The sequence below is a fragment of the Macrobrachium nipponense genome, chromosome 14 (genome assembly GCF_015104395.2).
Source record: "Macrobrachium nipponense isolate FS-2020 chromosome 14, ASM1510439v2, whole genome shotgun sequence".
Classification (NCBI taxonomy): Eukaryota; Metazoa; Arthropoda; class Malacostraca; order Decapoda; family Palaemonidae; genus Macrobrachium; species Macrobrachium nipponense.
This window is the reverse complement of record NC_087207.1, coordinates 35,105,623-35,130,486: the sequence shown is the minus strand read 5'-3', so window position 1 is coordinate 35,130,486 and position 24,864 is coordinate 35,105,623. Positions and strand designations below refer to the sequence as shown.

Genomic DNA, 24,864 nt, shown 5'->3' with positions numbered 1-24,864 from the left:
CTGACGCGAGTCGCTTACAGGGGACACCCTAGCTGCACTCATATTCCTTGAAACATCAGGCTTGTTTTATTGTTTGGCAAAGGGGTTTTTACGACCGCATGCCCTTGCTGTCATCAACCACAGTTATTGGTGGTAGGCCTCGCCTTTGACTAAAAATTCCACCTGCAAGGCAGCAGTTTCCACGGTTATTGGCAGTGGGCTTAGCCTTTTACTAAAAAGTAAGACTGCAAGGCAGCAGTTTCCACGGTTATTGGCAGTGGGCTTAGCCTTTTACTAAAAAGTAAGACTGCAAGGCAGCAGTTTCCACAGTTATTGGCAGTGGGCCTAGCCTTTTACTAAAAAGTAAGACTACAAAGTACCAACCATCCTTTTAGTCACCTTTTACGACCTGCAGAACCTACAGTGGTAATATTCTTAAACCTCTACGACAGGGTAAAAAAACCATTCTTTGAATCTTATACACCAAATATCTAAAAAAAATAAGTCATTACAGAGAACACAACATTAACAAACACTCAGAAAGTAAGGTCAGATAATAAAAAAAAAAAATCAAGTACTAGTATATTATCTCACTTTACTTTCTTCTTAAATCTGAACGTAATTATAAGGGAAAGATCTATTCACGAATAATGTGTCATCGTGTGTCTAAAGTAAATGTATTACAAATAATTATTTTTCCACTTGATTATTAGCTCCAAACGAAATTATGAAAAAAATAGTACCATGCACTTATAACACCAGTGTTACATATCAGAATTTAGTTTCTACAGACGATCGTACTTAGGATGTGATGCCAGTAGGGCTCACTCCAGTGTTTCAGCAACTAGATCATGACCCGGATACTCACTACATATTATTGTTGATTGTGATAACCGGCCTTCCATTAGTTAATTGTAATGTTTGTACTCTGATCTAATTTTCACAACTAATGGCTGCCATCACTCGCCCAGCTTCGTGTCCCTCATAGCTTTGCCATTATGTAACTAGTTCCTGGATCAAGATCCTTATACTCTTTAAGCCATTCTGATATTTTTTGACGATCCTTGTGTTTTTCCACATGCTCAAGAAGCTAAGTAAATAAGTTGTATCATCTGTAAGTGTTCTTTAAGTGTTCCTTCCAACAATATTACTTATAATTTAGGCCAAATCTGTTATTAGTTACTTCGAGAGCAGCAATATTGGTTGACGTACCATGCTGTACTTATACTTCTGTCCAGTGACTTGCTTATCTCTCTCCCTTTGCAATGGCTGGCTGAGACTAAACCCGTCAAAATAAAAAGAATAAAGGTCTAATGGTCAGTTTGTAGGGTTCAAAAGATTATGCCCAGAGGGAGGATCAGACGTGCATTTATGAATGCTTATATACTGCTCAGTCATCTATATATACTGTATATCCCTTTTTAGGCTATATTACACCTGCGTTACTAAGTTTCTAATGTGTAATCACTTGAACTTTTGGAAATGTGTAATTCCTGATACATATAGAAGGCCGCAAATTACCACTGTCCATATTCAACGAGTTTATTTGGTAATTTCATGATGGAGATTTCACTAGTGCAGTGTACTAGCCACAACACTTCCTCTCAATCTGTTAGAGAGGACGGTGGTTGAGTAATAATTAAGAAGTCTTAATGAAATATATACATCTTTTTCAAATAATATTTTACAATGATACTTCAGATAATAAAGGAACCTTGTGCTGTAGTTTTTGAAATGAATACACTTGATGTAAGAATGTTTTTGGCCATTCAAGAAAATGATAATGCAGTTAAAAAATCTTGGGTACATTTGGTATGGAATGACTATTATTGATCAAAATTATGCACTAAACCTTGAGCAAAATACCTTTAAGTAGCCTTCAACTCTAGACCGAACAGCCATTAATATTTCATTAAAACATATTCAGCATTTTATAAGACACTCCATGAGTAACATAACCTTCCTTTTCAGGTTATACGTCATGGATGCTGTATCTACACGCTGAAAGAATAGACTACAAAACTCATATTCATTTAGATGTTCTACACCTACTGTTCGAGTTGCATCAAGTAATAGTTCCTCTTCTGAAAGAGGTATCTCTCAGAACTAAAGTGCTCGTTCATGCAGACACGCGTCTTCGCCCTTTTAGCAAATCCTCTAAGACATATGACCTCTTTAAGAAAAATATCTTGTTTCATAATTCGCTTATAGACTGGAGTGAAATGATTTTTTGGCACTTCCTGAAATCTAGTCAAGATTATCAGAAACGAATGGATAACCAGTCAGCTTTTATTTCTCATTCCAACAGAGTTTTAAAAGAGTTTTATGAAAGAACTAAAAGTCAATTCATGTCAGCAAATCATGAAGATGATACTACAGTCTCAAACGACTCATTTGTGAACATACGAATGGACTTTGATGGGATACCTCACAGGGCTGATCCCAAAGACCACCTGAGGCACTTTGGATTATGGTGGTGGGACACGACATTGGTCCTTAATTTGGCCACAATTTCTGAGTGCGGAAAATTATACAAACTTAATTTGCAGAATCATCCTTTATATAATAGCCAACAACTGAGGTGTAGAGACCACCATCATGCAGGGAACAGCACCAATGAAGTAGAAGTACTAATGATTCTCAATCTTCTATGCAACTCGGTTGTCCACACTACTGAAGAATACTGTTGTTCTTGATTTACTTAATAAACACTTTACTTTCTGGTATCAGTGAATCACTCTTCCTTCTGAATATTTACAATTTTATATATTAAGTGGTTGGTGTGGATAGGAAATCTGCTCTGTAGTTCTTCATTCGTAACTTTCTCATTTTAAAAATTAAATTGACCCGTAATTGTTAACAAAACTCTGCTGTTTAAGTGATATAAATCTCAACGTTCTTATTGGAAAGCTAGAGGGTCATCATAAAATTTACATATGAAACCCACTTATATAACTATATGCGAGAACTCAACTGTTGTCTTTATGACATTGTAAGTCTGGCCCTTGGAAAGTCATTAGGGTCAATCAAAATTACACAATGGCAAAAAAAGTTTGAGACTCAATCAGGATTACTTATATGGAAAAAAAATGGAAAAAAAAAGATGGCAAGACACCTTCGAAATCCACCATGACATGTTCAACACTCTTGACGAGGACTTCCCTTGCTATTTCCTTTATAGTCAAGCAGGCCATCTTTTGAATTCCAACTGGCCCAGAAAGAAGATGGCCTCTGTCAGGACATCCAAACACAATGAACCTGTGGATGCCATTCGAGTGATTTTGAAATTGGAGCCTGAGTATGAAATTTAGGTCAAAAGCCAGGTGCTGGGACTTATGGGGTCTTTCAGCGCTCAATATAATGTTGAAACAATTGTAAGGAGAGGGTAGAAAATAAGATGGAAGAAAGAAAATATGAACGGAGGTATAGTAAAAAAAAAAAATTAAAGGGGTTGCTGCTAGGGGCCGAAGGGACACTGCAAAGAACCTCAAGTAATGCCTACAGTGCACCACATGAGATGCACTGACGGAAGTACTCCACCATTGTGGTCCATTCACTTGGTATGACAGACATCTGATTAACCAACAACTAAATAGTTGAGAACCACGTGAGTCAGTGCACACTATTTTGAGTGACATCTTTGTGATAACAAACTAACAGCAAGATAACATACCACAAATGTGGACTCAAAACTGATGTATGTTTTTAAGACACTTGACCTAAGTCCAGGCTGATTCATACAAAACAAAGGGTAACCTGACGGTGGAGTAGAAGAGGAACTAGCATACTGGAGCAGGTTGCCGCATCATCGGACTCGGGCGCGATACCGCTTCATCAGGCGTACTGCTGCGATAACTGGCCAGGACGAAATGCGATTTGATAGGGCATCCCAGCCCACACATATATTTGGTTTCGGGAGTCACCGGAAATGTCTTGTCTGACATCTGTCAAAATTGGGGCGATCTCATTCGGTCCTTTGGTCTCTGACACTATAATCCTATGTAGAAAGTACCTGAAAAGGTCATTGCAACGCCGGCAGAGAAGGTTATGGAGGAAAGAATACAAACAGGTGCTAAGTTTGAGAGGGTACGTCTTGGGTGGCGGAGATGCAGGTGCGAGGAACTGCCAAACAGAGGTACGGTGAGAGGCCAGGTCACATGGACCACACATGTGATGGTGTGAATTTAATGACTTTCAGGCGTCGATCCTTTCCAATGTTTCTCGTGAAATTGACTGGGGACTTAGACCGCTATTAGCTCAAGGCCAGTGTCTTAATTGGATTTGGGACAGCGATGGCCGTGACGTGGGTATGACAGGCAGTAAATCAAGTTTGGCAAGACATTAACATGACATTTTCATGTTTCCGTCTTCGGGACGTTGTTAAGGAACAATACGGACAAAAGATGAGTGAAAATATCCCAAGTCACAACAACACATTTTGCTTTTACTCTGTGTTCTTCTAAAATAAATTTCTCTATTTCCCCATGTTTCTTTTCAATTTCCCTCATGTTTCGAAATGAGAAAAACGAATATAACAAGTGTTAGAAGGATGCTTGTCAGAATATATATATATATATATATATATATATATATATATATATATATATATATATATATATACATATATATATATATATATATATATATATATATACACACACACATATACCTAACCTAATTATATATACCTTCATAGCGCTGCAGTCATCATCTTTAACACAACGTTCCAAACATAACTTTGTTCATTTTCAAGTTCTAAAAACATATCTGATGATAAAATATTATTAAGGCATACATATACACCATTAAAAAAATTAAAAACAATAATGTTAAAGCTTCAAAAAAAAAAATGCTGGACGAGTCTAGGTGTAAATTATTTGGGGTTCTCCTAATCTCGTTGCATTTTCTAAGTTACCTCTACATAAAACTTTGCAGTTTTCACACTGCCATCTACTGTATGTTGGTTCTTCTATTAACTCTGTTTCAGAATCCATGATCCTAAGGAGTTAGTTGTAGAACTAGATGGCTGATGCAAAGGACTGTATTCCGCTATAAGAGCCCACTACCGCGAGGTCTGAAACATATACGTCATTTTGAACGTTAAAGCTATATTTAAAGGTAACTTTGAAGCAAAAAAGAAATAAAAACTTGAAACTTGCTTTAGAATTTAATACAGACATGGCCAGCTTCCCTCTGAAGTTTTAACATTATTACTGATTTTGTAAATATTTTAATAATATTTTATCATCTTCTATGTTTTTTATTCCTGAAAATTTAGTTCCTAAAACTCCAGCATTATGAAGTTAACTTAATGTTTTGGGTCGTCTTCGCCATTTCTCTTTTCCTTGATCGACAGATTGATTTAATATTGAATGTCGTTGACGCCTTCAAATCTGTTGGTACACTTAAAAAGGTTTTTCATATAAGCTGTAAAATTTAATTAAAAAATTCATGTCATGAAACTTATTGAAATAATAAAAGCTCTTAAGACAGTATACTGTTACTAAAGTCTGCAATAAAAAATAAAGTGCATTTTGTTGAGGAGTCAAGTCCCTCCTGTAAAATCAAAATACCCTAATGGTTGTTAAAATTACTTCCTCCCCGAGTATCTACGTATACATACATACATATCTATCTATCTATACTCGCATTAAGCTACAAATGTCCTCTGTTATCGAATTCGCTATACCTTGGAATTAATATATTTCATATAAATTAACCGAAGGGGAATTTTTTAATTGATAAGAAATTCGTCGGCTCATGGGCTCGAACCACGGGACAATTCAGGACGTACAATGACACTCTTTACCCATTAGACTCACATGATGGTCTTATGGTTCGAGACCATGACACGACGAATTTCTTATCAACTAAAAAATTCCCGTTCGGTTAACATATATGAAAATATATTAATTCCGACGGAGAGCAAATTACATATTAAATGACATTTGTAGCTTAATGTGTGTATATGAATCACGGTTATGAGATAAAATTCGTATATAAATATACATCACCCACAATGAATGCAAATCTCAAGTTATCTTACGCAGAGGTTAGGGTGGAATATACTTCCAGATTTCCTGTAACGCTTCCTGATGAGCCAGTACCTTTGTGTCGGGCACTCATACGGTTGCACAGAAACTTCTGCAGTTGGGATTGCAAACACCAATTCATGCCGTACCCTTTTTGAATGAACAAATTGCGAAAAATCAAGCCTCACAACAACAAACTCTTCTGTGTAATAAAATTGAAGTTGATGCTACGTCATTTCATCGAAATTAAGACAACCGAGATGTGGCGTGGAGCAGTGAATTGTAACTGTGATTGTAGTGTGGAAATAACACCACCTGTCTGTGACTACACCTCCGAGCGGTTCACAATATAACATCTCTACTAAGAGAAAAGGATCAAATCTGTTCTTCTAATCTTCATTTTCGTACAAAATTGAAATCTTTGTTAAAACAATGGTTAATGGACTTTAGTTTTAAGGCCACTTTTCCGGCTGAGCAACTCCCGAAGAAAAAACTCTAGAAATCACTTTCTCGAGTTGCTGTTTAATACAGTGGATTTCCTGATGAGTTTTCCTTCGACGTGGTGACCGACCACTTCCAGTGACACGATGGCTGACAGGTGCGACCAGTACTATCTCCCATCGATGGGAAATGCTTTGAAAAGGAGACTATATATTCTATTCATGACCTGTTTTTTATTGGTCATTTTCAATTTCACTATCACCTTTTCTCCCAAAAAGTACATTCCGTCTCACATAAACAAACTTGATGCTATCAGTAATGATCTAATGGACAACCACCTGAGGTGCAAAGCAATGTTCACACTGTCGGATATTAATCAAAGGCAATGGATGCTCCGACATCTCTTGGACGACCCAAACTGGTACTTAACAGCAGAGCTTCTTCATAATGTATCAGTGCAAATGGAAAAGATGATGACGATGCGAGCTGATGGTGTAGGTCCATCGACACAGGATTACACGGAGCTTGGACACTTCGTACCTAATCTGTTTCACTTCACTGAGCCGATGAGTCAAGCGAGTGACATTCACTTCGATTCAGATTCCAAATCTCCCAACATCAAGCAGAACTTATTGTTAAACCCCAACTTAAACCTGTCATTACATAAAAACATCTATAATGACTTCGACGCTCATCATCTTACACAAAATGACTCAGGATCAGCTGATGGCCATCAATCACTACCTGCGGCCAAAGTGGTATCATACCTTCAGTCAAGCAAAGGGATTTTCCCGTTCATTCCCTGTCGAATTAGGCAGCACACTCAAGAGAACGTTCTAACTTGTCTGAACAGAAGGCTCAAGGAAACAAATAATATGACAATATTCTTCCTGGGAGACTCGAAAGTACGAAATATCTATTCTACGTTATTGAACATGACGAGCTATTTGAAATACAACATTTCTTTTGCAGTAAGTATGCTTGAAATTGTAGTCGCTGAAATAATTGAAAATCCCTCATTATATGAAAATTAAATACAAATGTAATTCTCTTCTTCAGACAAGTTATTTTCGTCATTGTCAATAAGTCAGCCTTATTTATAAGTGGATAGCATTTGAATCCAAGCAGGACTTTGGGAGACAAAGTTTATTTGACTGAAAAGTCAAAGATTCTTAATTTCAATTAACAATTTAGTTTGGGTGTCATGTCAGTGAACTCTTTTAAATATCTTAGTGATTTACTGGGCAGTGATTTGCATGCCACCCATTTGGACATCTTATAAACTACTGTAATGACCAATGTGATATAACCGATTCTTTTTTTTTTTGGTGACTTAAGGCTACATACAACTAGTGTGAATGTTACCTTATGATAAAAGAACCACAGTCTGAGAAAATAACATAAAAATTTAATTGGACAGGAAATGGCCCTTCTTCCTTTAAGGGATGGTTGATGTACTGTTCCAAAATAAACTGTTTTGAGGCTCTTAAAGTTAAATAACTGAAGGATGTGACGCCGGAGTGGAGAGAAACAACATCAAAGATCTTTAACATTTATTGCCAAAACGCGCAAGTCATATACGACCATTGCACTGGACTTTGTAAACACAGATATAATGGCCATGAAGAGAAACAAAGAATGTAAACTTGTATCTAGTGTCAGGTACAACTTTGGTTGTGAAGGATCAAGATCTAGGGTCTGTAAGCGCAAAGGTAAACATTTACATAGAGGATCGTGACTCAAAGGCGTGGGGGAGGAGCTCTGACCCTATTGCTCTCCAACCCACAATACTTGCTATTGGTGGCACTCTACGGAGCATACTCTCAAATGAGCAAAATATGTACAGCTAAATAAATAAACCAATGATAACCAAAACCGTTTCCCAAGACTTGCAGGCACTACAATGGATAAGAACGATAAGGGTATAGCTTATAATAATGGTGATATATATATAGTGACCCCAAAAGAAATGGATCTATGACTCAACTAAATATACATAAAAGGTTTTTATCAGACCAGGTACAAAATATCTAATGTCGGGGGAAAGAGCATTGGATAGTGGAGGAAATAGTACGAAATGAAAATGTAAGCATGTTTGTCAGGTGGATAAAAAGAATCAGCAAATCCTAAAAAGGATAATAGTCTGCCTATACAGAAATTACAGGGAAGGGAGCCAGAAATATAAAACCTACAAGTGACGCTGACAAACAAAGAATTAGGTAGATAATTTGGGTTGGAAATTCCTGAACGCTTCCAAGCAATGTTCCATTTATATATATATATATAATGACAGCGGGCAGACAGCTACACATTCCAACAGGGGTTCCAGCAAGACAACAGCTTACATGATAAGTTTATTAGAGACGTTTCGTGCCCCAAAACATTGGCACATCATCAGTCTGGAATAAAAATTTTATTCTTTTTTAAAAAACAGTAAAATAAAGTAAAAGTTACAATCCAAAAATATGAATTATTAAAAGAAGCTTAGAAGTATTAAAAGACTACCTATCAGTTCAGAGAACAAGAGCAGAATGACTAGAAACGTGAGGACCGACCAAACTACACTTCAGGCCAACGAAAGGGGAGTGGCAGAGACGTAATTGTTTAAATTAGGCGACAGGTGTTTAATGTAAAGTGACTCAAGTGTAGTTAGAAAGGATGCTTGGGTTGTTGAGGTAAGGATAGAAAAATGTGTTTTTTCCATAGGAATCTTGCATTTTGAGGCATGTGTTCGAATACTCGAGAGTTCGGGATTCGATATCCTGGATCCCGTCCTATAGCTGAGTCCCATGTGACTATAATAACGGACTTGCAACAATCTCCGTGTTGAGCCAATATAAGTACCAAGGCATCTTGGGCATTCATATTTATAGATTACATTGGACAACATAAAATCTTGAAGCTTATCCTTGTAATTGAAGAGGCTACCTATCTTTTTTGGATTTACAGGGATTAGGGTTAGTCTTAGGAAACCTAATTCTTTTTCTATAATGTTTTTTATATTCATGCGTAGTTTATCTGTGTGGATGAAGGGAATTGATGCGTACATATTAAGGTTAGGTACGTTGAAACTAGCGGGGGGTGGGAGATACGTAATTAGAAACCATTTTATTAATAATATTAAGAACAAATTGCTTTGGGTAGGAATTAGCTGTAAAAAATTTCAGTAAGTACTCAATTTCATTATGGAAAGCAGACCAGTCAGACGTATATTTAAATGCTCTGTGTACCAACGTAATGACAGAGTTAGCTTTAAAGCCATAAAAACACGAACTGTAAAAATTATTTCCCAATCCAGTAAAAGTACTCTTGCGATATACACTAGTATTAAAACGTTGTTCACTCCTAGTCATTTTTACATCCAAGAAGGCTATTGAATTGTTGTTTTCAGTTTCTATGGTAAATTTCACGTTTGCTATGGGATCACCGTTAGGACCTTTATTTGCTAACTTTTTTATGAGTCATCTTGAAGAAAATTTTTTAAATAGTTGCCCTGATAATTTTAAACCAGCATTTTATAGAAGGTACGTTGATGATACTTTTACCCTGTTTAAACACAGTTGGCAATGTTACGAGTTTCTTGATTATATCAACACTGTTCATCCAAACGTGAAATTTACCATAGAAACTGAAAACAACAATTCAATAGCCTTCTTGGATGTAAAAATGACTAGGAGTGAACAACGTTTTAATACTAGTGTATATCGCAAGAGTACTTTTACTGGATTGGGAAATAATTTTTACAGTTCGTGTTTTTATGGCTTTAAAGCTAACTCTGTCATTACGTTGGTACACAGAGCATTTAAATATACGTCTGACTGGTCTGCTTTCCATAATGAAATTGAGTACTTACTGAAATTTTTTACAGCTAATTCCTACCCAAAGCAATTTGTTCTTAATATTATTAATTAAAATGGTTTCTAATTACTATCTCCACCCCCGCTAGTTTCAACGTACCTAACCTTAATATGTACGCATCAATTCCCTTCATCCACACAGATAAACTACGCATGAATATAAAAAACATTATAGAAAAAGAATTAGGTTTCCTAAGACTAACCCTAATCCCTGTAAATCCAAAAAAGATAGGTAGCCTCTTCAATTACAAGGATAAGCTTCAAGATTTTATGTTGTCCAATGTAATCTATAAATATGAAATGCCCAAGATGCCTTGGTACTTATATTGGCTCAACCCTGGGATTGTTGCAAGTCCGTTATTATAATCACATGGGACTCAGGTATAGGACGGGATCTAGGATGTCGAATCCCGAACTCTCGAGTATCCGAACACATGCTTCAAAGTGCAAGATTCCTATTGCAAAAAAAAACACATTTTTCTATCCTTACCTCAATAACCCAAGCATCCTTTCTAACTACACTTGAGTCACTTTACATTAAACACCTGTCGCCTAATTTAAACAATTACGTCTCTGCCACTCCCCTTTCGTTGGCCTGAAGTGTAGTTTGGTCGGTCCTCACGTTTCTAGTCATTCTGCTCTTGTTCTCTGAACTGATAGGTAGTCTTTTAATACTTCTAAGCTTCTTTTAATAATTCATATTTTTGGATTGTAACTTTTACTTTATTTTTACTGTTTTTTAAAAAAGAATAAAATTTTTATTCCAGACTGATGATGTGCCAATGTTTTGGGGCACGAAACGTCTCTAATAAACTTATCATGTAAGCTGTTGTCTTGCTGGAACCCCTGTTGGATATATATATTTATATATATATATATATATATATATAATATATATAGATTATATTAGTATATATTATATATATATATATATATATATATATATATATTACACACACACACACACACACACACACACAGAGAGAGAGAGAGAGAGAGAGAGAGAGAGAGAGAGAGAGAGCGAGCACAGGAAGCCCCAACACAAACACAGGACGAAGGTCATAGTTTACTATAAAAGATTCGTTTCATGCTGACGTCAGCACATCCTCAGTCTGCAAATACAAGTAATAATACTATAAGCAAAGTATTAAATACATATATATGACCGTGAAATATATTGTTAAAACAGAATTCCATCTAGTTAAGGAAACCTAAAAAAGCCCAAATGTAGAAAATAATGCTATATTTCAAAAGAGAGTTTTGTCTCTGAAATATAGCACTTAGTTTCTACATTTTGGCGTTTTTATGGGCTCTTTTCATTATATAATATATATATATATATATATATATATTATATATATATATACACACACACACACACATATATATATATACATACATACATACATACATACATATATAGTGTATGGGCACATTGGGCCCTTTATTTTCAGTGATGACACCAATGTTTGCTTCTTTTGCAGAACAAAACCGTGCCTTTGGAAAATTTATGGCAAGAATATTCAAAAAAGGAATTCAAGCATGGAGATTTTGATGCCATTTCTTCGATTTATCCAAATTTTCGAGTTGTTATAAGGTGAGCCTCAGAATAAGGAAATATCCTTTCTCCATAAAAAAATTTAATAAATAAACAAAAAGCACTGTGCAATAGATTAGGCTATTTATCTATATCTTGTTCAATATGTGACGATATACCTCAGATAACTTATCATTTAGTTCAAGTTTCTGCCAGAACATTTTCCAAAGTTAGGGACGAATTACCAAGACGTCTAAGCCAATGATTTACGCTGTCGCGTGTGTATTGGTGTTTCTACTAAAACGTGTTGTACACTATATACTCCATCACAACGCTGATAAAGTGGTAACTATGTTTTATCCTTGTATGACCCATACATATCTTGGTAAGAAGCACTTTCCAATGTTTGTTCGTTTTCACTTATGTCTGTCACTTTCCTTCTCTAGTTTTAATTTGATACAGATTATTTCAAGCATCATTCCTCCACTTGAACTGATTGTCAATCCATCTTGATCAGTTATCTAATTGTTTAGTACTAATCTGCGTGCGACAATGTCGTATTTTAGATAGTTCTCTCCTGTATGGCTAATTTGGCTTTTTATCTGCAATCTCATTTCCTGGAACACACACATGGTTAAGTTCCAAACAGAAAAGTAGCTTTTTTTTCTTCTTACTTTGTGCCATTCTAGCACCATTATAGTGCCCTGAGTGCTTAAGACATAACATCAACAACTCCTGCCTGCTAACGAGCTATCAATAAAACACTATGTTGCTGCAAATACACTAGCTTTAGCGGAAAGTGTTCTGTTTGTATATGAATTTGGCAAACCTAAAGCTAGCCCAAAATCCTCCTCAGATTTTGAACCATCTGGGAACATACGCACACAATTTTCATGTTCTCTGAAATGTGAGTTCTATCTATAAAATGTTGGTGTAGCATTAAAAGTTATATTTTCTACTAAGAATTTCTTGTCTCACTCTGAAGGATTTGGGTACTGGGGATGTCTCTCAAATATCTGCACCGCTCAAGTATTATGTTACGATATATGAAAGGAAAATACTTGTTCTCAGCTTTTCCATAGCATTGAAAGATACACCTCTCCTATAATTTAAAGAATACAACCCTGTCTCCACATGCAGACTCTACAGGGGTGAAATTTAGGCTCCCATACACAACCTAAGTTCTTTTTTTATGTAAAGATTGAAGTATTTCCAGATGGGAGGGCAATGTTGATTCATGTACGTGACTGCCACAAACTAATTTTGACAAAATCAATGCTTCATGAAGCATCAATTATGTTTTTCTGTCAGCTCCCTATTTTGTATGGGAAATAGAAAAGTAAAAAATCAACTTTTGTGTGCAGTCTGACTTCAAATCGTTAACATAAGGCACAAATGTCTTCCAAATATATAACAAAAAATAATTCCTAAAAAGTTTCTTTTGCTTATATTTTGTACACGATGGTCATACACTTTAAGTTGTGGGTGTTGTACTTTCTATTAATTTTAACAGCACACGTTTTTATAACAGAAAATCTTTCTTTCTTTCTGTAAATCACTGTCTGATTTCCCAGTAAATCCAATGAAACAGAACTAGAGAATACGGAAATCTTAATACATGCCTCCATTCTCATCCTGGGTTTAAATGTATTGGAGTAGCACTGTTTAATATATAAAATGGGTCATCAAATGGAATACTACCTATGTATGCGACCATGAGTAATACACATTATCACACCACAATGTGTGTCCATCGATGAAATCCCTTAATAATAAAGAAGGCTATGATAAGGCATGTATAAGATCTAATGCTCCTGCTTCTACCGGATCATTCGGAAGCAAATATAACAAACAAATGGTATACCATTTATGAACATATATGCATACAGCTGTATGACTAACATCACAATTCAAGTTTAAAACAAAATGTGGAATATCTTTCCTTACTACTACTGCAGCCTTACACATTATTACTTGACACTGAGTATCATAATATGAGTAATTATCCATATTAATGTTGGTGTTTCATATAGCTACAGGACTGTAATGACTTGAAAGAAGCTGCATATCAGCTAGTAGATGTAAGTGCCTTCTCATATTCCACTGAGGTTTTCTCATTGAAATATTTTACAGTAAAAAATACACTGATAAAATAAATAACTGCCACCTAAAATATAAAAATGTTCACTTTTATTATTAAAATAAAATTATTTCCTTCCCACTGCTGGTGAACAATTTCTTTCCTTTTTCCTCTACTCTCACTTTCAGCAATTGACTGGCATTTTCCCCTAGTAGCAGTAGACTGCTTCCCCCGAGGAAAAGCAATAGGAGATAGCTTCCCAAGGGGAACCAGTGGAGTTACCTGGCCCTCCAGAGGAGCAGCAACAAGAGAGAGCTCCCTCAGAAGAGCAGTAGCAGTTAGAGATTGCCCCCTCCCCCAAAGGAGTAGCAGCAGCTGGGGTCAGTTCCCATATAGGAGCAGCAGTAGTAACCTGCACCCCTATGGGAACAGCAGAAAACTTTCCATCCAAAAGGGAGGCAGAGGAAGACCACCTCCCCAAATGAGAAGCAGAATACGACCTCTTGTCCAGAGGAATATCGGGAGATTCCTCCCATAAAAAAGGAGCAGAATGCTCTTTGGAGAAGCTGCAAACAACTACAGATTTGTAGTACCATAAATGGCTGCAATAAGGGAACAGAGTTAGGCTGGTTATTCACCTTGGAGGACCAAGGTATTCATGCTCAGGGTTACAATAATAGAGAAGTAGTAGTCCAAGTGGAAAATCATGAAAAACTAAACTCTGTTCAGAGTATATTGTTAACTTTGAATGACAATGAGTGATTACCTACCAGTAATTTATCCTTTTTGCTCTCTCAGTGTTCAAGGGTATAATTGTAAGGACGTAGAACTATACCAAATAAACGCCTTAGAAAGGACTCGAAGGATAGTAAAGGTAACATTTGAAGGCCAAACTTACCCCAAAACACAAGCATAGGAGAAGTAAGAAGGGAGGTTCAATGTGTCCCTAAACCTTTACAAATCAAGACTAATGGATTTGAACATACCACAAAGTGATGGTAAAGTGGAAAATTTGTGCAAGATGAGGGTGAACAACACACACTACTGAGTGGAACTGTAGCCCTCAAAAATATACAGATCATTCTGGCAACCTTCATACTATACATACGAATAGCGTCCATCACCAATATAATACAGTACTAAAACGTCAGAGATGAAGAGAAGCTAAATGAGAATGAGCTATCAAGGGAATAAAATATCTAGCATAGCTAGATATCAAGGGAATAAAATATCTAGCATAGCTAGATATTTGATTCCCTTGATAGCTCATTCTCATTTAGCTTCTCTTCATCTCTGACGTTTTAGTACTGTATTATATTGGTGATGGACGCTATTCGTATGTATAGTATGAAGGTTGCCAGAATGATCTGTATATTTTTGAGGACTACAGTCCCACTCAGTAGTGTGTGTTGTTCACCCTCATCTTGCACAAATTTTCCACTTTACCATCACTTTGTGGTATGTTCAAATCCATTAGTCTTGATTTGTAAAGGTTTAGGGACATATTGAACCTCACTTCTTACTTCTCCTATGCTTGTGTTTTGGGGTAAGTTTGGCCTTCAAATGTTACCTTTACTATCCTTCGAGTCCTTTCTAAGGCGTTTATTTGGTATAGTTCTACGTCCTTACAATTATACCCTTGAACACTGAGAGAGCAAAAAGGATAAATTACTGGTAGGTAATCACTCATTGTCGTACAAAGTTGATGATATACTCTGGACAGAGTTTAGTTTTTCATGATTTTCCACTTGGACTACTACTTCTCTATTATTGTAACCATGAGCATGAATACCTTGGTCCTCCAAGGTGAATAACCAGCCTAACTCTGTTCCCTTATACTGTGAGTAGTCGATAAGAAACACTCCATTTATGAAACCTTTATATATCCAAACAAACAAGTATCTTGCCAAATCTTCATTTTGAAACATTTTCAGATCTAGTGAGCATCTGTTTAGGTTGCTGTCTTTTCGGTCTTTGTTGATTTTCTTCTACATAAGGTTTGAGTGCAGTGACACAACTAACTCTTCCAGTAGTACCTTCTTTGTCAGTTACAATATTGTATTCCATTTCATGTTCATTCTATTTTTGGTCTGGTAAAAGTCTAGAGCTAGTGGATGTAATTAACTTTTGTGATTTTAAGTGAGGCCCCTCTGCAGAATTTTTCAGAGTGGTCTGAGGTCTTGCCAAAGGTCATCTGAAGTGTCAAGTCATCACCTGGCCCAGGGTATTCACTTTGACACACACACACAAAACACACTTTTGCTTTAAAGTGTCAAAAACACACTGCAAACTTCTCATGAGGTCCACCTCTCCACCAATGACACCAGTGAGAGCTGACTCTCAAAGGTTCACTCCTTTACCTGGCCAGAAAACTTGTTACTCCACGGCAATAGCCTAAGTGGGAGAAAACCCCACTTGCTGGGAATGAGTATTGTAAAAATACAATTGTCTCCACTCTGATTATAATGACAGGGAAGCCAGCCAAATTGCCAAAAGCCCTATTCCTAAAACCAACTCACCCCTGGAATCCATGGGTCAATCCCAAAGAATAGTTCCACCTCTGGGATATTAATATGACTAGCATATCAATACCTCTTAGGTCTAAAGAACTATTGGGGCTGACACGATCCAACAGCTCCCAAACTGGCTTCGAAAATGGACCATGCTTCAAGCCACTGCATCTCCTCTCCATAGTCCAGACAATAAGGGTGAGGAGCAGATGGACAACAAGTTGAAGAGAAATAATGTGGTAGGAGGGACTAACGATGTAACTGGGAAAACTCAACAGTTGCACTATGAAGCGACAGTTTGAAAGCTTGGACAGTACGTCAATAGTAAGTTGTTAAAATAAGGAATATGTTGAAGTAATATAATAACAATAAAAAGAAGACACTTTTGGGGTCAAACTGATAGCCGAGATTCCTGCAGTTCGGGAGCCCTCTCACATGGAGCACAAATAATGCTGAAGGAAACTGTTTTAAGGTGAATATAAATTTTAAACTAAATAAAGCATTCAAACATTTGATGATTAGCAGAGACGAAAACTTGATTCTCTAACCTTCTGAATACATCCTCTTTAATTAACTGTAATATGATTAAAAATCTTTATTCCTTTCAAGGGAGAAAGCCTAAAGCTATAAAATAAATTACTGTGATCTCTGTACAATCAATTGAAAAATTTCCATCCCAAAGGTGTCCATTTTATGACAAACATAGGGACTGCTGAGTATTAATAAAAAAAGGTTGGGATAACTGCAGAGTGCTAAACGATCATTTCCACGAAATAATTGTTCATGTTAATTTATTACAGACGAATATTTTCAGTTTTCTGTATTTTCAGATTTCGACTATTTTGGGACATGGCTAACCTCCATACAAGTCAAGAAGTAATACTACTAAAAGAATGGGCGTCTGGTCAAAGACCAGTTCCTGATTTGTTAATTGTTGGTAAGTGATGCTTTTGCTAAATTGTTTGTTTAGAAATATCTATATATCAGATGGCACCATCTGGAAAATGGGATGAATTTAAGAAATCTGGGAAATAGTGTCACAGCATAATTAACAGCTGTTTTAAGGATATTCTCCGAATACATTTCAAGGTTAATGAATTTGCTACAGAATTACTAAAACCATGACATTAACAGTAGCATGTATTTTGAAGTAACCAAGTTTGCTACAATGGCGACACAATCTCATCCAGTGCATCTCACCCTGGAATAGATTTTGTGTGTACAGTAATAAATCGCTGCAGGGTCTTTACTGGCTCTTTCCAAAGGTGAGGATAATGTTCATGGATGTTTACAGTTCAAATGAGAATCAGCGGGAACTTATTCGTCACAACTGTAACAGTGATTATTCTTCAAATGTTTAAGCCCTGGTTGAGAAATTCAGAGACAACTTTCATTAATTTCCCCTTCTCCCACACTCTCTCTGTCTCTCCCTCTTCCTCCCTTCTCTCTCCCTCTTATTTTCATCAATGTTGTTCTGTAAAGAACAGCATGACGTTCTCGATAAAATCATGATAGAACAAGCCTTAATTCCAATTACACCATCCACACATCCTCTCTATTCCCCCCAAACCCCTAGCCCTTCCTCTGAGGAATTTTTTAGTGTCCTCGAAATACAACTACTTTCTATTTTCCACCAATACTTATGAGTACATGTGTGTGCTTATATTTTCTTTATGCACATTTCATTTTATAAATTGATTTTCAGTTTCTGGCCCTTCCAGGTATCCCAATGACATGGGAAGACCTTTTTCTACACCATGAGTGCCTAGATGGCAACTCTCTTCTCATTCTAGAGCTAGCCTTTGGTATGTATGTATGTATGTATGTATGTATGTATGTATGTATGATATAATTATTAATTATATATATATATATATTATTATATATATATATCTAATATATATAGATATATATATAATATATATAAATATATTATATAGATTATATATATATGTAAATAAATTCTCCTGTTAAAACAGAATATGTCTCAAGTATAAAAGGCCCATTAAAACACTCTGGTTTCAAGCTACAAACTATATTTCAGTGGACTGACTCCCGCCCTTATCAAGTAGTGAATGACAGAACAAGTTACATTGGTGAATATATAATGGGAGATATGCCCTTAGGTGATGCCTGGGGTCACTGCTAAGCCGACGTTGGTTCTGTTAATTGTCTTAATTTGCTTCCTTGTCGCCTTAAGGTCAGAGTCCCAGGCTCCATTGGAAAGGTTGATCCTATTATCTTGTTACTTTATTAGTGAGGATTCTACCATCTGACATTTGTAATGACAGCTGCGGTATGGTTCATGTTATTTATATTATGGAAAATTGCCGAAGTATGTTGTCCATATCTAACTAGCGGTATGTTGAGTTAATCTTCCGAGAGATTCACAGGAAAATCTCTCTGGAAAGATTAACTCAATATAAGCGCTTAGTTAGATATGTAAACAACACGAACCATATCATTGTTTGTTTGTTTGTATGGTGTCTTTACGTTGCATGGAACCAGTGGTTATTCAGCAAAGGGACCAACGGCTTTACGTGACTTCCGAACGACGTCGAGAACGAACTTCTATCACCGGAAATACACATCTCTCACTCCTCAATGGAATGCCTGAGAATCAAACTCATGGCCACCGAGGTGGTACGCCAACACCATACTGACCACTCCACCTTGGTGCTCGAACCATACTATGGATTGAAACTCATCTGCAGCTTTCAACACAAATGTCCGATGGTAGAATCTTCACTGATAAAACAACAAAATAGGATCAACCTTTCCAATGGAGCCTGGGACTCTGACCAAATAGACAATATCTTTCTTAAGGCAACGATGAAGCAGATTAAGACAAATAACAGAACCAATGTTGGCTTAGTGGTGACCCCAGGCATCATCTAAGGGCTTACCTCCTACTATATATTTCACCAATGTAACTTCTTTTGTCATTCACTACTTGACAAGGGTCGGGAATCAGTCCACCAAATATAGTCCTTAACTTTATACCAGAGTGTTTTAATGGGCCTTTTATACTTGATACATACATACATACATATATATATATATATATATATATATTATATACATTATAATATATATATCTATACATACATATACATACATACACACACACATATATATACCAAAGGCTAGCTCTAGAATGAGAGGAGAGCTGACATCTAGACAATCAAAGGTGTACAGTGTAGGACAGATGTCTTTTCCCATGTCAGTGGGATACCTGCAAGGGTCAGAAACTGAAAATTAATTTATCAAATGAAATGTGCATAAAGAAAATATAAGCACACATTATATGCTCATAAATATTACCTCATTTACAATTACTTTTCCATGGCCACACTACAACTCCATCTCTGGTCTGGTTCCTAAAACATCCTTTTATCCGTTTATGCATGTTGTCCACACTTGCCAACTTTCATTAGTATTTTGTTTATAATGATCCACGACTGAGTCTGAGTTTATTCACAAGAACCAGCCTGTTTTTAATTCAGTCCACATCATGTCTTTTCCATATGGCAGACTGGTAATGTCCGACACATGGGCTACAGTATATTTAGTTTCATATAACACACATTAATTTCATGACGTGAATCTGCCTTTCTGCAATTACTATTGTGGACCGAGAACATCAATCTCTAGTTCATATGCAAAGAAAGTAATACGTCTGTTCTTCTGATTATATATTACTATATTTGTTTATAACTGGATTACATATTTAGTTAAAATATCCAGTTCTTGTTTGTACAGTGTTTTAATAAATTTCCCATTATACAAAAAATGGACATTGTTATTGATGGAATATTCTTTATTAAAGAGAATCAACAAAGCCTTATAATTATTTCATTTTCAGGTTACACAACGTGGATGCTGTCTTTCCATCTTATGCGTAAGGATTACAAAACCAGTGTTCCTTTGGACATTGTACACCTTCTTTACAATTTGCATAAAGTAATAGTTCCTCTCCTGAAAGATGTCTCTCTCAAAACTACAGTACTTGTTCATGCAGACACACGTCTTCGTACCTTTGGCAAATTTCCCGGGCAAAGGGGTTTTTGGCAGAACAATGTCATACTACATGATTCTCTTATTGACTGGAGTGAAGTTATCTTCTGGCACTTTTTGAAAAATAGTAAGGACTATCATAAAAAAATGGACCACATGTCATATGTGAATTTTCAGTCTAGTAAGGTTTTGCACGAGTTTTTAGACGGAAATAAATTTCTATCTCTACAAAGTCATTTTACGTCAGCAAATCAAACAAATGAACCAGCATCCAGTAATTCATATGTAAAGGCAAGAATGGGGCATGATGGACAACCTCACAGGGCTGATCCCAAAGATCACCTGAGGCGCTTTGGACTTTGGTGGTGGGACACAACATTAGTCCTTAATATGGCAACAATATCTCAATGTAAAAAACTATATGAACTTAATTTACAGAATCATCCCTTATACAAAAGCCAACAGCTTAGGTGTTATGACCCAAACCATGCAGGAAATAGCACCAATGAGGTTGAAGTACAAATGATTCTCAGTCTTATTTGTAATTCAGTTGTCACTACTAGGGAAGAATACTGCTGTTCCTGATCTGTTCTATAAGTATAGCCACTCTTATTCTTTAATACAATATATATGGCTCCATGTTAACCAGTGTACATTGGCACTCCATAAATTTAATTGAGCACATCCTGGTTTTTATCCATGTTTAATGTTTAGACAAATACTTTGCTTTTGCATTTCAATCACTTCATTCTTATTTGTAAATGCTTTACTAGTAGTTCAACATCATGGATGTTATTCTGCACTATGATCTTAATGAGTTGAAAATATTCTATTGCCAATAAAGTATCTTGAACTTACATTTCGTTATAACAACAATTCTCCACTTCTCAGCATTTTCAAACGTTTTACCTCACAAGTCAGAGAGCTATGCATGTTTAAAAGTTACATATTTCGTAGTATATTCAACACAAAGTAAAAAGGCCATTATTTGTTCAACGATGTTCAAGCGCAGCACAAGATTCCTAAAAAGCTAGCTGGTCACTCAAATGAATCCTTACACCATTTTACTCCATAAGATAAATAAAAACAAATGAAATAAATACGACAAATAACTAATGAACTATTAAGTGAGAATATGTCAGACAACTCGATAAAAAAGCATTTGCAGCAAGTTTGAACTTAACGAGTTCCAGTGATTCAACTTCGAGGATTATGGGGATCATTCCACAATCTGATAACAATAAGAATAAAACTTCTAGAAAACTTTGATGTATTTGAACCTCATGAAAGAAAAGGCAAGACTTTTTTTAAGTTGGCTCCACAAGAAAGAGCCGCCTGCAAAAGAGTTTGAATTACGAAATCTTAGACAGCGCACAAAGTAGCCTAACTGAATGACGGTGCTAAAGGTTAATATCAAGATTAAGGATAAAAATTAAAAGAAAGGTTTTAGTCCAGCAAATTTACTAAATTTAATTTGTCATTTATTTGGCAATCTAAGGAAAGACAGACCAGTAGTGTTTCTCAAAAGAGAATTTGCAATCAAGACGAAACTATAATTTTAAATGAGTTGCATGCTACTGAAGGCACACTGACACTTGACATTAAAACTTCACCCACGCTATTTCCACCATCCACTGATTTCCACGAAGTCCCTGTTAAGACGTCCATCAACCAAAGGTCTGTACTCAGATGGGATCCACGTAAAGAGAGTGTCATTTTCTGCTTAAGCAATAAGCTTGTTTTCAAGGCGAAGCCACACTTCATTCATTATGTAATATATAAAGCAATGGACCTGAGAAACACAAGAGCTAACACTTCCATGGTCACTACTGGGCCCACCACCAACTGCACTTTGCAATTTATTAGTTAAAAACTCAATAATGATCCTAAGATATGGTTTACAGTCTCATCTGTCGAAGTTTTAAAACAAAGGATTCATTATCAACACAGTCAAAAGTAGCACGAAAGTCAAGATCAATCATATGAACTACATGGCCAGAATGCAGTTTTGTACGACATTCAAAACTAAAAGAGCATCAAAGCACCCAAGCTCTGCAATACCCAAACTGCAAATTAGGGAACAGATGCTTACTTTAAGTAAAGGCCTTCAGTTTGTTTTGCCACCAAACGTTTAAAAACTTTGGGAATTAAAACTTGTGTGGAAGTCAGAATGGCTATAGCAATGAGAACTACGTCTAATGGCAAAAAGAACCCTCTCCTGGCTACTCTAATAATGATAAGAGAATTTTCGAGCTACGTAATCAGCAGTTTTCACAGAAAACTAAGGGAAATAGTACTATCTAGGTTCACACCTTCCTTTGCATCATGACTGGGTAAGTGGTTCCGAATTTCGCAGGCCAGAGAAGCTAAACTAGTTATTTCAGCTTCAGAAAAACAAACAGGAGTGAGGTTATTTTGAGTTTCTCATTGCTTTGATTTCTATCAAGGCTCATCAATATTTTGCCCTTTCCTCTCACCAAAAGCACAGAATGGGGAATACCCCATCATTTATATATATATATATATATATATATATATATATATATATATATATATATATATATATATATATATATATATATATATATCAGCTACTTAGACTGTAAAAATAAACCGTTTTAGAGACATTTATGGATCCAGGAGCATACATTATGGGCTATTCTCCATTCTACACTTTTTGGTGGAAGGAAAAGCAAAGCAATGCCAAGCCCAAAATAACCTCCGTTTCGGATATTGCTGATTTAGCAGGAGACTAAACAAGAGATCTGAAAATATTTTCATAGACATAAGAAGAAATACTTAGTCCCAAATAAGGCACTTTATGATAACCTTGTATACATCATTTGCAAGACACACAAATTCTAAAATTCATAAAGATCGATCTTGAAAATTATTCCCACAGGACTGAGGGTGAATCGGGAATTTTATAGGAAACAACTAAGGGGACCATGTTTCTGGTTTACAAACACATAATCAAAATTTAACACCCATTGCAGGCTACTCAAACAGGAGCATAATGTTGAAACTAACAAAATTTGCCTGTGGTGGCACAGAATACTAGTCTACAGATTGACTGATGATCAGGGTTTCGATGAATTTGCCCAAAGGAGGATTTACATGTTCCTGAAAGGTGAACTGGTTTTTCAAACGTTAAGATAGTGGCTTGCTAAGACGACAGGTAAAGAACTATCTGGCAACTGGATATGGTCTATCTTCCGGTACTAAATTTATCTAGAGAGAAGACAGAATGAAACTTTGGAACAAGGAGCTATACTGTGGCTTAAATGGATATGAAAGGTACTCGAGTTTGCAATGGAAATTACAATTACCACTTTAATTTCGTCTAATATTTATATATATTATATTGATATATATATATATATATATATATATATACGTATATATATATATATAGTATATATATATATATATATATATATATATATATATATATACATACACATATATATATCACTAAATATACATACTATAGATACATTCACACACACAAATCTAATATCTGGCAGTGTGAACATTGCTTTACACCACAGGTGGTTGTCCTTTAGGTCATTACTGATAGCATCAAGTTTGTTTACATTAGACGGAATATACTTTCTGGGAGAAAAGGTGACAATGAAATTGTTCTTTTGTATGGTGTTGTTACGTTACATGGAACCAGTGGTTATTCAGCAACGGAACTAACGGCTTTACGTGACTTCCGAACCACGTCGAGAGTGAACTTCTATCATCAGAAATACACATTTCTGACTCCTCAATGGAATGCCTGAGAATTGAACTCGCGGCCACCGATCCGCTTATGACAGTGAAATTGAAAATTATCAATAAAAAACAGGTCATGAATGAAATTTATAGTCTCCTTTTCAACACATTCCCATCGGTGGTAGTACTGGTAGCACTGGTAGCCATCGTGTCCACTGGAAGCGGTTTGGTCACCTAGCCGAAGGAAAATTCTTCAGGAAATCCACTGCTTTAATCAGTAACTCGAGAGGTTGATTTCTAGAGTTGTTTCTTTGTGAGTTTCCTCAGCAGTGAAATACCTTGAGAACAACCTTCATACCTGTTTTGCGTTTATTTTTTTTATCACATTTTATCTTAGTTGCATCGATAAGACTGTTCTATACACAATTAACTTCTAGTAGAATGTCAGTTTTTGTGGAAATCGAAAATAATATTAAAACGAAGAAAAATTTTTTTTTTTGCGGTGAGAAGGAAATGTTTTGTGTGTGTGTGTGTGTGTGTGTAGTTCATTGTCCATGGTAAATGCAATAAGTTGAGTTGATAAACTCATGTTTTTAAAGAAATGTGTATCCAGACTTCCTGTAATACTTCATGATAAGCAAGTAGCACGAGTATCCAGCTAGGTAGGTACACAAGAGGGTGGCAAAGTGAT

The 24,864-nt window shown here is 36.1% G+C and overlaps 2 protein-coding genes across 3 annotated transcripts in view; both read left to right on the top strand.

Moving 5' to 3' along the window:
• LOC135226458 (uncharacterized) overlaps positions 1–2,720 on the top strand; it is a 34,405-nt gene extending 31,685 nt beyond the window's left edge. For both annotated transcript variants that reach the window (XM_064266051.1, XM_064266050.1), the window contains one exon: positions 1,951–2,720. In XM_064266051.1, coding sequence (XP_064122121.1) covers positions 1,951–2,675 — 725 coding nt within the window. In that variant the 3' untranslated portion in view covers positions 2,676–2,720. The remainder of the gene's footprint in view (positions 1–1,950) is intronic.
• A 4,058-nt stretch (positions 2,721–6,778) lies between these two features.
• Positions 6,779–21,282, top strand: LOC135226193 (uncharacterized). The gene is made up of 5 exons (XM_064265636.1): positions 6,779–7,423; positions 11,794–11,906; positions 17,267–17,373; positions 18,158–18,241; positions 20,302–21,282. The coding sequence occupies exons 1-5, from the start codon at positions 6,779–6,781 to the stop codon at positions 21,036–21,038; spliced, it is 1,686 nt and encodes a 561-aa protein (XP_064121706.1). The 3' UTR covers positions 21,039–21,282.
• Positions 21,283–24,864: the final 3,582 nt, after the last annotated feature.

What these genes read in the sequence shown, in the direction of transcription:
- LOC135226193 (XM_064265636.1), top strand. Translation starts at nt 6,779, where the DNA reads ATGGACAACCACCTGAGGTGCAAAGCAATGTTCACACTGTCGGATATT. An exon ending in AATTTTCGAGTTGTTATAAG is followed by an intron (nt 11,907 to 17,266) that starts GTGAGCCTCAGA and finishes CTGTATTTTCAG; the next exon opens with ATTTCGACTATTTTGGGACA. An exon ending in TCCTGATTTGTTAATTGTTG is followed by an intron (nt 17,374 to 18,157) that starts GTAAGTGATGCT and finishes TGGCCCTTCCAG; the next exon opens with GTATCCCAATGACATGGGAA.